At 43.5% G+C, this 14,708-nt stretch overlaps 1 protein-coding gene across 5 annotated transcripts in view; it reads left to right on the top strand.

Annotated features, from left to right (window-relative positions):
• Window positions 1–14,708, top strand: part of SLC4A8 (solute carrier family 4 member 8) — a 112,508-nt gene that overhangs the window by 56,485 nt on the left and 41,315 nt on the right. For all 5 annotated transcript variants that reach the window (XM_027542908.1, XM_027542906.1, XM_027542907.1 and 2 more), the window contains 9 exons: window positions 2,777–2,923; window positions 3,745–3,880; window positions 5,279–5,439; window positions 7,990–8,178; window positions 9,687–9,778; window positions 10,768–10,925; window positions 12,123–12,210; window positions 13,138–13,284; window positions 14,395–14,495. In XM_027542908.1, coding sequence (XP_027398709.1) covers window positions 2,777–2,923; window positions 3,745–3,880; window positions 5,279–5,439; window positions 7,990–8,178; window positions 9,687–9,778; window positions 10,768–10,925; window positions 12,123–12,210; window positions 13,138–13,284; window positions 14,395–14,495 — 1,219 coding nt within the window. The remainder of the gene's footprint in view (window positions 1–2,776; window positions 2,924–3,744; window positions 3,881–5,278; window positions 5,440–7,989; window positions 8,179–9,686; window positions 9,779–10,767; window positions 10,926–12,122; window positions 12,211–13,137; window positions 13,285–14,394; window positions 14,496–14,708) is intronic.

The raw sequence follows: 14,708 nt of genomic DNA on the forward strand, positions 1-14,708 counted from the left end.
TGATTTCTCTTGAGCTGATCACTCAGTTCTTTTAGAGAGCTTTCCCTTTCTTTCTCTACTGAATGTATAATTTGTTCTAGAGAAAGAAAAGACTAGAAAGGAGGCTGGGCTCCCTGCGTGCTAGAGCATGAGGGGTCCTGATTGTAGGAGTGAACCAGGATCAGAGCAGTGCTTCAGGAAGGCTTGTTTGTAGGATTGAATTGGTAGGGGAGACAGGAAGGAGGCCCCCGCTGTTCTCAAAATGGGAGGAGAAAAGACTTGATCTAATCTGTGGATGATCATAATCTGTGGGAGGGAGCGCTGAAGGGCAAGGTGGAAATACAAGGTGACACTGAGGTTTCCAGCCTGGAAAGTTGAGAGAATGGTGATGCCATGGACAGAAAAATATAAGAAATGAGTATGAGCCTGATTTGAGATGGAGGACAGTGAGTTTGCCTTGGAACATGTTGACTTTCCAGAGATAAACATTTGGGGGTCATTTGTAGACAGAAACTTTGAAATCATGAGAGTAAATATCACTAAAAAGAGAGAAGAAAGGGGCAGAAACCTGGAGAACCATCCTTTGGTGGATTGTGGAAGGGCTGGAGAAGCAGTCAGAGGAGTCCAAGTGAGCCAGGGAAGGCAGTGGCACAGGTGTTGGGAGAGCCCAGACCACCAAGGGGAGGAAGTCATTAGGGATTGGGAGGATGTCTGGAGCCTGGTGGGCTCTCCAGGAAGTCTTTTGAATTGAGAGAGACATAATATGATAGACTTAGTGGTTTAGTGGACTTTAGTGTCCCTAATGAAGGCAGTCAGTGGAGAGCAGCCACATGCAGAGGCTATGGAGCAAGGAGATGGTGAGGAAAGGGAGCTAGATCAATAGACTATTCTTGAATGTGACCTGATGGAGGGACTTGGAAGAGTAGCACTTCACTAGGAACATTTCTTTTTTAAATTTATTTTTAAAACTTTATTTTTATTGAATGAAAGAATCTTTAAATTCTATAATGCTTTACAGTTTTCAAAACATTCACACACATGATTTCATATAATCCCATAATAACCCCTTTTCCCCCTACTCCTATATTGCTTCCCTCCCGCCACTCCCACTGGTAACTACTAGTTTGTTATTTATATCTGTGAGTCTGCTTCTTTTTTTTGTTTTATTCACTAGTTTGTTGTAGTTTTTAGACTCCACATAGAAGTATTGTACAGTATTTGTCTTTCTCTGACATATTTCACTTTGCATAATGCTTTCCAAGTTCATCCATGTTGCTGCAAATGGCAAAATGCCATTCTTTTTTATGGCTGAGTATTATTCCATTGTATGTATATACACAATGTCTTCTTTATCCATTCATCATATGATGGACACTTAGGTTGCTTCCATACCTTGATAATTATAAATAACGCTGCTACGATCATTAGGACATATGTTTCTTTTCAAATGAATGTTTTGTGGGTTTTTTTAAAAATATATATATCTAGGAGTAGAATTGTTGGATCATATGGTGGCAGGAACATTTCTTTATTAGGTAAGAGAGACTTGAGAAGCCCAGGGAAGGGATGGATGGAAAGGAGAGAGTGAGGATAACTGATGGAGTGCGACCCAGCAGGATGGGAGGTGATACTCATTAGCCTGTAAGGAGGGGGAACTGGGGGAGGAAAGTGAGCCAGGCTGAGAAGATGGGAGTTCACAGGACAGAACCTGTCTTTTCAGTACTGCATGAAGTGAGGTTACCTGCTCAGAGGGAGGAAGTGTGGGTAAGCTTGTGGATATGAAGACGGTGACAAAAGCTCCTGTGCTGGAAGATGTGCAGAGGCAGCCCGAGATCAAGAGTCAAGCAGCAGAAACTGGGCAGAGACGGGGCAAGGTCACAGCTCTGTGTGTCAGGGGTAGCATCTTTACAGTTGCTGATTCTGGGCCCCAGGCTGGGCAGGAAGGCCAGGGAAATCAGGTGGAGGTGAGACAGGCCTGGAAGTCAGGAACAAAACATAAGGTTTATGGATGGGATGAGAGAGTAAAAAGGAGGAACTAGAGAGGAATGCTGTGGGATCACTTATTATCCTGTATTCCTCTCTCTTTATAAAATATGTAATATCTCTCCTTTATGCTCCCAGTCTTATACCCCTTATAATTTGTAACTAGCCTCTCACTGCTATTCTAGATGGTGTAATCTACAGTGCAGAAAAAATAAAATGGAAACTGATCCTAGAATGTACTGGCTGCTAAAATTGATTCCAGGCATTGTGTTAAGCATATTACATACATTATCTTATTTACTGCTCACAAAAATTCTCTGAGTTTAAAGAATAAGCTTTCAATATTCCTTGTTAAAGACAGTCACAGAGAGATTAGATAATTTGTTCAGGGTCACATGGCAAGAGAATGGTGAAATCAAGTTTTGGACCCAGGCAGGTTGACTTGAGCACTTAACCACTTTCCCAAATGGCCTCTGTGCCAAGACTTGCTGTAGGTGTCCTGGTGTGACCATATCACGTTTTATCAATTGCTCAAATTGTCTTGTAGTGGCAACTACTAGCTTTTGTTTTTGTCCCTATAGTTTGCAAATCATGTTCACACACATAATTTTCTTAGATCTTCACAACCCTCCTGTGATGTTTGCAGCCACGAACAGGATGGAAATCTTCAACTTGCCCATCTCTACAGAAATCAGTCCTGGAGGTCTTTTTGTCATTACAGAGTTGTGACTTTTTCTTCTTCCTCCCCCTCTTAAATACACTAACCTCCTTTTCTTAAAGGAGTTCTCTCTTCAGACCTTCTGCTTCTTTTCAGGCCATAGGACCCTGTACGTGGGGGTCCGGATGCCACTGGGCCGGCAAAGCCATCGGCACCACCGAACGCACGGTCAGAAGCACCGGAGACGAATGCGGGGCAAGGGAGCCAGCCAGGGGGAGGAAGGCCCAGAGGCCCTGGCCCACGGTAACACCTCGGGAGGGCGGGCGGGTGGGCGTCCACAGCTGGGAGTCCCCCGAGACTGAGGGCATGTGGGACGGACATCCAGCAGGTAGTGGTTTTCATTCTCTAGGCTTTCCAGCTTGCTTCAAAGAAGAAGAAATGCCTCTGAGAATCAAAAGTATCTGCCTGAAAACTTCACTGTTCAGGCCCCCAAATCAATACCCTAGAAGGTGAAATCATTTGCTAGAGAATTAGCTATTCCTTTTGATCAAATTAATCAGATTTCTAGTTTCTTATGGGTTTTCTTCAAGTGGTCTTACTTAATTTTTTTTCTTTTCATGAAACTGCTTCCAAAGAATGAAAGTGGAAGTTGCTGAGTCATGTCCGACTCTTTGCAACCCCATGGACTATACAGTCCATGGAATTCTCCAGGCCAGAATACTGGAGTGGATAGCCTTTCCCTTTTACAGGGGATCTTCCCAACCCAGAGATGAAACCCAGGTCTCCTGCATTGCAGGCAGATTCTTTACCCGCTGAGCCACCAAGAATACTGGAATGGGTAGCCTGTCCCTTTTCCGGGGAAACTTCCTGACCCAGGAATTGAATGAAGGGCTCCTGTATTGCAGGAGGATTCTTTACGAACTGGCTGTCAGGAAAACTCCAAAGAATAGGTTTGTTTTTTTTTTTAATTCTGGGAATAAAGAAATCTTTTTGATCTGAATGCAGGATTGCCTTTATGTGTTTCACAAGCTGGAAGCCCCCCAGGTGCACTGAGTGTGGCAGGATGCTATTTCTGTCCCAAGTGGAGGTTGGGAGCAGACCTTTCTCTGTGGCTGCTTTTCCAGACACACCATCTCAGCGTGTTCAGTTCATTCTTGGCACTGAGGAGGATGAAGAACATGTGCCTCATGACCTCTTCACAGAGCTGGATGAGATCTGTCTGAAAGAGGGAGAAGATGCTGAGTGGAAGGAGACAGCCAGGTGAGGCCCTGAGTAGCCTGGGTCAAGGTTTGCTGGGGTAGGCAAATGTGTACGTTTCCATGAGTGACAGGTCTGCCTGCCTTTTATTTCTTCATGGGAGACGTGATGACTGAACATGGGCACTGACGTTCTAGGGTCTTGCATGGGAAGTCTTGATGTTGGCCTCTTTGTCGTGTCTGTGGTAACACCTGTTCCAGTTGACCTTGAGCTGGGGATTGGTGACAGAAACATGGAACAGGGGGTCCTCTCTCACTTGTTCCTGGGCTCTTTATATTGTATGTCTGACTTGGAAGATGCCTGAGGGGGCCACCTTGGCCTAAACCTAGCCCAACAGACATAGCCTTTTCCTATGGGTGAGCCATAGCATCATTTTTTTTTTAAATTCTTTACTTTATTTGGCTGTGCCAGGTCTTAGTTGCACCATGGGAGCTTTTAGTTGCAGCACATAGGAACTAGTTCCCCAAACAGGGATCAAACCCAGGCTGCCTGCATTAGGAGCATGAAGTCTTAGCCTCTGGACCATCAGGGAAATCCCAATCATTTGAGGTTTAATTCACTGGAGATTGCGTAATTTTTGAGACATCCTATGGGACAATCCAACTTCATAGAGACCTCGGGGTAATATCCAGCCTGATGGTAGGCTTCCCTTGATTAGAGAGTGAATATGCTTGTCTAAGGCTCATACCCAAGAATAACTCTCAGATGAACCAAGCCCATGTCTAGGGTTCCTCTAGTAACTGACAAGTGAGCCTTCTGGGTGATACAAAGCCAGTGTGCCTGAGCCTCAGGGAAGAAGATGAGGGATAACCAGCAAACCATGGCTCAATGTCTCACTGAAACAGTTCTTCCTGGATGTCTGATGTGTTCAATGAATAGAGAGGATTAAACAAACCAATTAACCTCATACCAAACAAGAAGGCAATTAGCCTTAACATCCTGTCTTTGCAAACTTCTGAAGGTCACACAGACTTTTTAACAAAGAAAAATATGATCATTTTATTAATGTGATTTGTCAGTGTATCCAAATGATATAGATTAGATCTATTTTTTTAGTTGTACAAGTAATGCATGCTCACTGTACAAAATGAGAAAATAAGGATAAGCAAAAAGAAAATAAAAATTAATACCCCAGGGATAATGAATATAACATTTGGTGTCTTATATATGTATGTGTTGTATTTTAAGATTTTCCTTTCATAAAAATGGAATCAAGCTATACTCAATTTTGCAGTGGTTTGTAACCTACTTATTTCACTTGCCAATGCATGCTGAACATATAGATTCGATTACAGGGTTCAGTGTGATTATTCAGGTACCTTTCTTTGTGACCTACATTAAAAATCCTCTCCTGAAAATTCTTCATTTTCTGTTTTTGGCATCTCTTTGTCATGCTTTCAGGTGGCTGAAGTTTGAAGAAGATGTCGAGGATGGGGGAGAACGATGGAGCAAGCCTTATGTGGCAACCCTTTCACTGCACAGTCTCTTTGAGTTAAGAAGCTGTCTTATTAATGGGACGGTCCTTCTGGATATGCGTGCAAATAGCATAGAAGAAATCTCAGGTAAGATTAGGGGAGAGAAAGCAGAGGATCGTTTGTGGTGTGGTGTGGAGGAAAGAAAGAAGAATGTGGCTGTTTGTGCTTGGGCAAGTCACTTACCTTCCTGACCTCAGCACCTTCAGCTCTGGGATGGATTTCTTCCCTGCCTATTCCACAGGCTTGTTCTGGGATGCAAATGACATGGAGTGTGGTTTTCCATTTGCCTGTTTGTTTAGCAAATATTATTTTCTATCTATGCTTGATTATGTACTAGGCACAGGATACGATACAGTTTCTACCCTCAAGGAGCTCACCTTCTAGTGGGGAAAATGTGTGTGTGTGTTATTCTCTCAGTCGTGTCCAACTCTTTGCAACCCCATGGACTGTAGCCCACCAGGCTCCTGTGTACATGGAATTCTCCAGGCAAGAATACTGGAGTGGGTTGCCATTTCCTTCTCCGGGGGGTCTTCCCAACCCAGGGACTGAACCCACGTCTCCTGTATCGCAGGCAGATTCTTTACCGTCTGAGTAAAGATGAAGCTTTTACTCAGGGAAGTAAAGTAAAGTAAAGGGCTTTCCTTTATCAGGGAAGCCCCAGTGAGGACAATAGCCATAGGGCAATTAAAATAAGTGCAACAACCAAGCTCTGGTTTGGTAATAAGTGTGACTGGGAGCTCTGCAGAGAAAAGTGAAAGAAAGATTTTTCAATATGGCAACTAGGAAAAACATGTATGAAATTGAGCCAAAGGACTCCCCACTTCTTCAGCATGATGTAAAGGGGAGATACCTGATGGAGTTTCCTAGTACAGGAGAGTATAAGTCATTGTGTTTGGGGAATGGAGTTTGAGAAACACCTGGGTGCATGTAAGGCTTTTCCTCGGCTTGGCTCTGTTTGGTTGGACAGATTTTTAAGTTTCTTCCAGCTTTTCTTCATTACAAGTATCCAAGTAATTCTGCCTGTCTGGGATCACATAGGGACCTGAGGAGAGGTCTTACCGATGGGATCTTGTGTTAGCACCTTAGTTACATCTGTGAAGACTCTCTTTACAAATGAGATCATGCTCATGGGTTCTGGGGAGTTAGTATATAGTACACAGCATCTTTTGAAGGGGCGCCATTCAACCCACAACAAAAGAAGAGAGGAGTTCAGTTCATCAGTGTCGGATGCTGCAGAGAGGTCCGATGAAGTAAGAACTGGAAGCATCCACCAGATTTAGCAACTGGAAGGTTGTTGATGATTTTATCAAAAGCGGTTTCATTGAGGCAGCCACATTGCAGCAGGTGAGAAATTTTTCTTTTGAGAAGAAATAGAGAGCAAGTGCATGTGCGAGAAAGGGAAGGCAACAGATAAAGGGAGACCAGGGATGGATGTTCTTCTTCTGTTTTTTCTTTCCCAAGATGAAGTATCCTGAAGCATGTTTATATTGTGGGACAAGGAGAACCAATCAATCTAAAAGTTAAAGAGAGAGAAGCTTGGATCTTTGGCTTGAGTATTTGAAATAGATTTTCTTTTATTTATTGCTTCTAACACTTGGATAGTCATGGATGGAGCTGGAGTTGAGAATAGGTTGGAGTTTGAGAGAGGCGGTGGCAGGGGGGTGGATATGTAGGGTTTAAGTAAAATAGCTATGGTTCTTCACGTTAGGAACCTGAGGTATTCATGTTAGTGATAAGGGTGGGTAAATGGTCTCACTTGTAGTGAATCAGCACTTTATATATCTTATTAATTTTTCACAACTATCTTCTAAGGATCATATTCACTTCATGTTACAGATGAGGAAACTGAGGTACAGAGAGGTTATCACACAGAAAGTGGTAGAAGAGGGTGGGAGAGATGTGGACGTTTAGCTCTAGAATACATGCTGTTGACTTCTATGCCAGCTGCCTTTCAGCAGCAGGTGTGGGGATTTTCTCCCCCTCAGTTCTGCTGGACTTGGCAGGTCAAGATTGATGCTTGGTATTAATTGTCTTGAGGGCTTAATTAAGAACAAATTAATTATTTTTATGGATTCTACCTTCAGTCACGTGGCCTTCTACAGTTATAGTTTCTCTTGACAATCACAGCAATGTTAAAATCTCAGAGGAAGAGAACCTAGAGGAACTTTGGCAAATGATAGAACAGAATGGCAATCATGTGGACATTTGAGTCAGACAGTCTGGGATTTGAATCCAATCTCTGCAACTCACTAGATGTGAGGTCATGGGGATTTTGTAATTTTGGGGCCTCAGTTTCCTGATCTGTAAAAATTATTATAATACCACCTACTTTTCAGAGGTTTTATAAGGATCAGATTAGATCATTATGTAATAAGTTCAGAATGTAGTTCCTGGCACATGTTAAGTGCTCAATAGTTTCCATTTATAAAAGTAATGATTTGTTACATGAATAACATGTAAAGTGTCACAGCTGCTATCAGCAGTTAGCTCTTTCAGGCACTGATACAGAGACTGTAACCTCAGTGACCCTGGTAGAACTGCTTCCTCCTACTCCGTGTCCCTCACCTCACCTGACCTTGCCTTCTTTGGAATCACTGACCATCAGTTTGAGTGTTCATGTTAGCACCTGCCTTCCAGACCTGATCCTGGACCAGCAGGAGCTGTTCAGTGACCTGAATGACAGCATGAGGGTTAAAGTCCGGGAAGCCCTTCTCAAAAAGCATCATCATCAGAATGAAAAGAAGAGAAATAACCTCATCCCCATTGTTCGCTCCTTTGCTGAGGTTGGCAAGAAGCAGTCTGATCCACATTCAATGGATAAACATGGTAAGATTATTAGGAGTAACTGCTTTCTGTTTAGATTAATAAGACATTTAGGCACTAGTTGGAGATGCTGAGTTACTAGAGGGTAGGAACAGCATTTCTCTAATATGCTTTCATGCTCACTTAGACACAGTCCTTTTTGAGGATCAGCAAGATGGGTGGCTGGGACTGGCGACCATCATCTCTTGTGGCACTAAGGATGCATGCCTCAGATACATTTCAGTGGACCTCAGGGGAAAGGTTTGTGCCCCAGAATGGCCTCAGAACTGATGTGACTTGGGGAGTGTAGGGAAAGGTCAAATTAGCCAAGATGGCCTGGTCAGGCTCTCTCACCCCATGCCCTCTTACTCTTGCCCCACATTTTATAATAATGATTCTATATCAGCTGAGATCACTTATAGCAATGTAGTTGCACATTCTGAGATACTCAATTGCCTGCAGCCTACTTTTGTTCTGTAAGCGTATATAAGCTTCACTTGGCATGCCAGAGAGAGAGAGAGAGTTGGCTGTGCTGCTGGGGGGCTATGTATGGCTGCATTATGGTGGTGAGGCTGCGTTAAGGCTGTGTCTGCTGGGTCAACCACGAGAGGAGAGAATATAGCATGTCCACTGCTATGGCTGCTGTGCCATTCAGGAGAGAATAAATGTGTTTGCAGTTCCTATGACTCCTTGAGTTTTCTTCCAGTTTTCCTGCTCGCACCTTGCCTGCCCTGGGCTCAACGAAGAGTGTACACAGTGAGATACAGCAAGACAGTTGGTGGAGTCAGCAGGATCAGCGAGACAGGGAGATATCCACACTGGGGAAAATTTGGCTGCAGAGAAGGTCAACTGGAGCTTTTTAGAAGTAAACAAATGTCTTAGATTAGGGAGGCAAAATGCAGTAGTGTAGACTCCTGAGTCAGATTTCCAGGCTTGAGATTCTGGCTTCACCTCTTGCAAAGATTTTGGACAACTTCCTAAACCTCTTTAAGCCCACTTTGTAGAGTAAGGATAATGATAAGATCCACTCCATCAGTCTGTTGTGAGGTTTCAATAAGTTAATCCGTGTAAAGCCCTGAGCCAGGTGTGTGGTGGGTTGTAAACATCTGGTGAATTTCAGCTGCTGAATGCTTTCCGTTTCTGTGGCCAGGCTGGGGGTCTCCTTGTCCCCACATTTACCGAAACACAATGTATAGGAGATATGTCTGGGGATCCATGTATTTGAAAAGTTCTCCATAGGAATTTATGGTGTGCACTCCTGGTTGAGGATTACTGCCTTTAATAAAGGAAGAAAAGAACATTACAAATGGTTCAGGAAGAGAGCTCCAGGGTAGTAAGATCTCTGTGCCCCCTTTACTGCTAGCTGGTAGGTAAGGAGACAGGTATGTGTGGGTCTTCGCTTCCTAGTCACCTGAACCTCTTCTCTCTGTGGGCTTTGCAGGAGAGAGCCATGACCAGCCGACAATGGATGGGGTACGTCAAAGAGGGAAAGGGCAAGACTCAAGAATTCTGTTTGATTTTTCTCCAAATAGGTCAAACTGTGTCTCCTCAGTCCATTCCAACCACAAGTCTTGAAGTAAAGAATGGAGTGAATTGTGAACACAGTCCAGTGGATTTAAGCAAGGTGAGCAGAGATGTGGAAGTTGGCTCAGAGGCCTAAGCATATCTCTTGTGGAGCCCAGAGTCCTGTTGCTGGAAGCTGGGTAAGCTTTGGCATTTCAATATCCTTTCTCCAGGACCAGAGCCCCTTCTGCAGAAAAGGAGGCCCATCTGCTCATGTCTTCCTCCTTCTCCATCCCAGAGAGGGCTGACTCATCAGTTCCCCCCCACCCCCCGACCCTATTCGACCTGCTGAAACTCACTAGCCACTGATAAACTGCCCTGATGCACACCTCCTGCTGTTTCAAAATGATTTTCTGATACCTGCTCTCTAGGAGCATCTTCTTACCTCCAAGGTTTTATTTTTCAATTATTCTTATTTATTTACCTCCAAGCGTTTTGTGAAAACAATATTTTTGCTACTATCTCACAACTACTTTGTGGTTAAACTCTTCTTGGTGACTGTGACTTTGGTGTCTGAGGCCTCTCCCACAGGATCCGGGTCCCCCTGCAGCTCTTGGCTCAATCCTTGATCTCCCGGCTGCCGGCCTTTCCTTGCTCTGGTCTCTCCCTGACACTGTCTTTCCAAAACACAGATAGTATTATGTCACTTCTCAGCTCATGAGGCTCCCCGAAACCTCAGACAAAGCATTCAGGTATTTTAAAATGGAAACAATTTGACCTGGAGTTTCAAAAAAATTTTCTTTGAGGTTGCATGGCATAATGGAATTCAAATCAGCACCCTAGATTTAAATTCTCTCTCTTAGAAACTCTGTTGTCATGGGCAAGTCAACTTCATCTCTCTGGGTCTTGGTGACTTCATTTTTTTAAATAAAAAATGAGTCTGATTGGCCAATCTTATCCACCATACAGAGTTATTTTAAGGATTAAGTGAAGTAGTATGAGAAAAATATGTTAAATCATAAAATGATGCATGAATGTAATGTTGTGAGGAGGGTGATGGATATGTGAGGTGATGGCTCCCACACTGTCAGGGTGCTTTTAAATTTTCAGGTGGACCTTCATTTTATGAAGAAGATTCCCACTGGGGCAGAGGCCTCGAATGTCCTGGTTGGAGAGGTGGACTCTCTGGACCGCCCCATTGTCGCCTTTGTGAGGCTGTCTCCAGCTGTCCTTCTCTCAGGCCTGACAGAAGTGCCCATCCCAACAAGGTAAAGATGAGGACCACAAAGCACACTGCCTTCTGCCTGATGCACAGGTTTATATGAGCTCTAGTGGAAGAAACCCGGAGACAGCAATGGCACCCCACTCCAGTACTCTTGCCTGGAAAATCCCATGGACGGAGGAGCCTGGTAGGCTGCAGTCCATGGGGTCGTTAAGAGTCGGACACGACTGAATAACTTCACTTTCACTTTTCACTTTCATGCATTAGAAAAGGAAATGGCAACCCACTCCAGTATTCTTGCCTGGAGAATCCCAGGGACGGGGGAGCCTGATGGGCTGCTGTCTGTGGGGTCGCACAGAGTCGGACATGACTGAAGCGATTTAGCAGCAGCAGCAGCAGTGGAAGAAACCAGCTAATGCCAAAATATAGGATTAATTAATTTGGGGATTGCTGTTTAAAATTCAACAATGATCTCAGAAAACTGGGGTATATTTGATTAACCTCTGTGCAGAAGAATTGTAAGACTTTTAAGGCTGTGACTGTGCAGTTTCTGTGACGTGGGAAATTGAGACTCAAAGAGCATTCCGAAGACATAGCAAGGACCACTGACCTGGGATAGGGAGACTGTCTTGATCTCCCTGTTCTGCAGAACTTTATCCCAGGGAGACATCTCTAAGCAAAGTATTGATGTCTCTTTCCATAGTTCTGGCAGGATTTGTATGGTTTGCAAATATGTCCGTATTTGTTCCAAAGCCTATTCATGCACTCCAGAGGTGATGATAGGTGATTCAGAGTCCCGTTAATTATGGAATATTCAGATGTCCAGGACACAATTTAGACTCCTCTGCCGGGCTTGATCATTTCAATTGCCTTATCCTTCTCCTCTCCCCATCATTTTCTTATTAGAGCCATGAATGAGATACAGATAATATTGAATTTGCCATGTTTTGAAAAAATATCCTTTCTAGAGCAAGGAATTACGGCTATGGAAACCCTGAGAATTCTAACCACTTTATTGAATGGAGTCGTACAGATAGCTTCCAATGACTATAGGAGAGCTATTAGGTCAAGGCTACTCAGATTGCTCCATCATTAGTTTGCTTCCTTTTTTTGAAGTTACTATGATAAATTCTGTTTGATAGAAAAGAGAAATGTTATGTTGTTTGGAGAAGAAATTTCCTTATATTTCCTTACATAATTTCCTTTTCCTTACATAATTTCATCTTTTTTTGTGTGTTGCCAGGTTTTTGTTTATCCTATTGGGTCCAGTAGGGAAAGGTCAGCAGTATCATGAGATTGGCAGATCCATGGCCACCATCATGACAGATGAGGTATGCACACCACTTCTGCTTTTCATGTGTTCATCTCATAAATATTTATTGAGTGTTTACTCTGTGCCAGGCATTGTGCTAGTTGTTGGGGGTATAATAATTATTGCTGAGAAGCAATGCAGGTCATGTTTTTGAGGATCAAGGCCTCTTGGATTTTTCTTCCTCTGTCATCTCTCCCTTTTGGAATAATCAAGGATGCAGAGAAATCTTTTTCTGGGAAAACTATTGCCAAGTAGGATACCAAGTGGGAAAGATATTAAGGCTGACTTAACTTTCTAGAGAAAATAGTTAATGAAGTATACCCAAGCTATTTACATAAAGAAACCTCACTCCCATTTCACGTAAATGAGCTGTAAATGAGACCAGCTCGTCAGGGGGATGCTCTTGGGCATTGTCATGTGAATGTGCTAGGGTTACTAGACATTTCGGCTGCCCCTGCTGCATCCCTGGTGAGGACTGTGCTGCTCAGGTTAGTTGCAGAGTAGGGCCTTGAAAAGACATATGTCTTAGAGGCAAAGGGAGATGGGGCTGTGTTTTATCAGCTGTCTTTGGTTGGAAGACATATTTCATGGAGGACCTTTATTAGTAATTCCATCCGTTTTTTCTACCCATCATGATCAGGAAAATTCCTCATGTATCTTGGCTTTTGTTCCATTCTTTGAGGAGATAACAGAATTACAAAACTTTAGAGTCATGTCTTATCTCTTTCTACACTAATAGACATATATTTAGTTTTTTTTGACTCATCTTTAGATTCATTTTTAAAACTCTTTTATCCCTGTACTTCAAGTGCTAAACTTATCTACATTTCAGAGCCCCTAGACAAAGATAAAAACCAAGAGGTTTTATCCATCTTTTACCATATCCATTGGTTATTGTTTAAGTCAAGTGACTTTCAGCTTTCCTGAGGATTTTTTCTTCTCTTAGATTTTTCATGATGTGGCTTATAAGGCAAAAGAACGAGATGACCTCCTGGCAGGGATTGATGAGTTCCTAGACCAGGTGACGGTGCTTCCTCCAGGGGAGTGGGACCCCTCCATTCGAATTGAGCCACCCAAAAATGTCCCTTCCCAGGTAATGTATGCACATGAGCCAGTGGTGGCTTAGTGTCACTTACTGAGGGCCCACCATGGACACAGCAAAGACCATGTTGGTTATGCTAAGTAAACTGAGATGTGGTTCTATTGCAGGGTGCCTAGAATGTCAGAAGAGTAATAAAATATGAATATGCAGTAACATCGATTGGCCAGGATTACCCTGGGATGAATTTTAAGCCAACTTTTGGAGGATTGGTGTGAAATGGCAGAGAGGAGAGGAGGGGGCATTTCTTGGGAGTCTATTAAGAATGAAGCCACTAAATGAGAAGAGCTCAGTGCATAGAGCGGAGAAGGCAATGGCACCCCACTCCAGTACCCTTGCCTGGAAAATCCCATGGATGGAGGAGCCTGGTAGGCTGCAGTCCATGGGGTCGTTAAGAGTCTGACACGACTGAGTGACTTCACTTTCACTTTTCACTTTCCTGCATTGGAGAAGGAAATGGCAACCCACTCCAGTGTTCTTGCCTGGAGAATCCCAGGGACGGGGGAGCCTGGTGGGCTGCCGTCTATGGGGTCGCACAGAGTCGGACACGACTGAAGTGGCTTAGCAGCTGCAGCAGCAGTGCATAGGGAGTGCAAATGGAGTTCCCCATACTTTTTTTTTGAGAGGTTAAAGATGGAAGAAAACTTCTACAGTACACTGGTCCCTGGGCCAGGTGTTTTACATATGCTAATTAAATCTCTCAGCAACATCTCCAAGTAGGTGTTGTTATTTTTTATTTAACAAATGAGGAATAAAAGTACTATCTTCAAGACAGATTTGCGACTTGAACTCAGGTCATATCTGATGCCAAAGCCTTCACGTTTCTGTTTCTGGACAAGACAGAGGAGTCAGGTACCAGTGGAGAGGAAGAGAAATTATTTGTTGTCTTTTGTGTTTTTCAGAAAAGTCAATAAACTGTCCCAAATCAGTAAATGCATCTGAAAGCTATAAGAAACACTTGGGTATTTTGGGGGCTGCTTTTGGATTCTCTCATGCTACCCTGACCCCCGCCATCTCCCACCCTCCCACCCCGCCTACCTCCACCATAGCAGGAAAGACAGAATAGGTGGTTGACTTTGCTAATGTGTGGTCCTCTGTTAAAAGGAGAAAAGGAAAATGCCTGGAGTTCCAAATGGGAACGTTTGCCACATAGAACCGGAGCCACATGGGGGCCACAGCGGGCCAGAGCTTCAGCGCACTGGGCGGTAAGTTCTGGAATATTTCACAGCTAATACTGCTTACTGGACAGAAGCTGTATAAAGAAATGAGTCATTTTTGCTTTCAGCCTTCTTCTCTATAGTATCTTTATTGGCTGGAAATTGGACCACTGACAATAAGTATTACAATTCTATTGAATACTATATCATTCATTCAAGTTCTCAAACCACCTACCATGTTCTGTCTCACCTCCTATCCTT

The sequence above is a fragment of the Bos indicus x Bos taurus genome, chromosome 5 (genome assembly GCF_003369695.1).
Source record: "Bos indicus x Bos taurus breed Angus x Brahman F1 hybrid chromosome 5, Bos_hybrid_MaternalHap_v2.0, whole genome shotgun sequence".
NCBI classification, from domain to species: domain Eukaryota; kingdom Metazoa; phylum Chordata; class Mammalia; order Artiodactyla; family Bovidae; genus Bos; species Bos indicus x Bos taurus.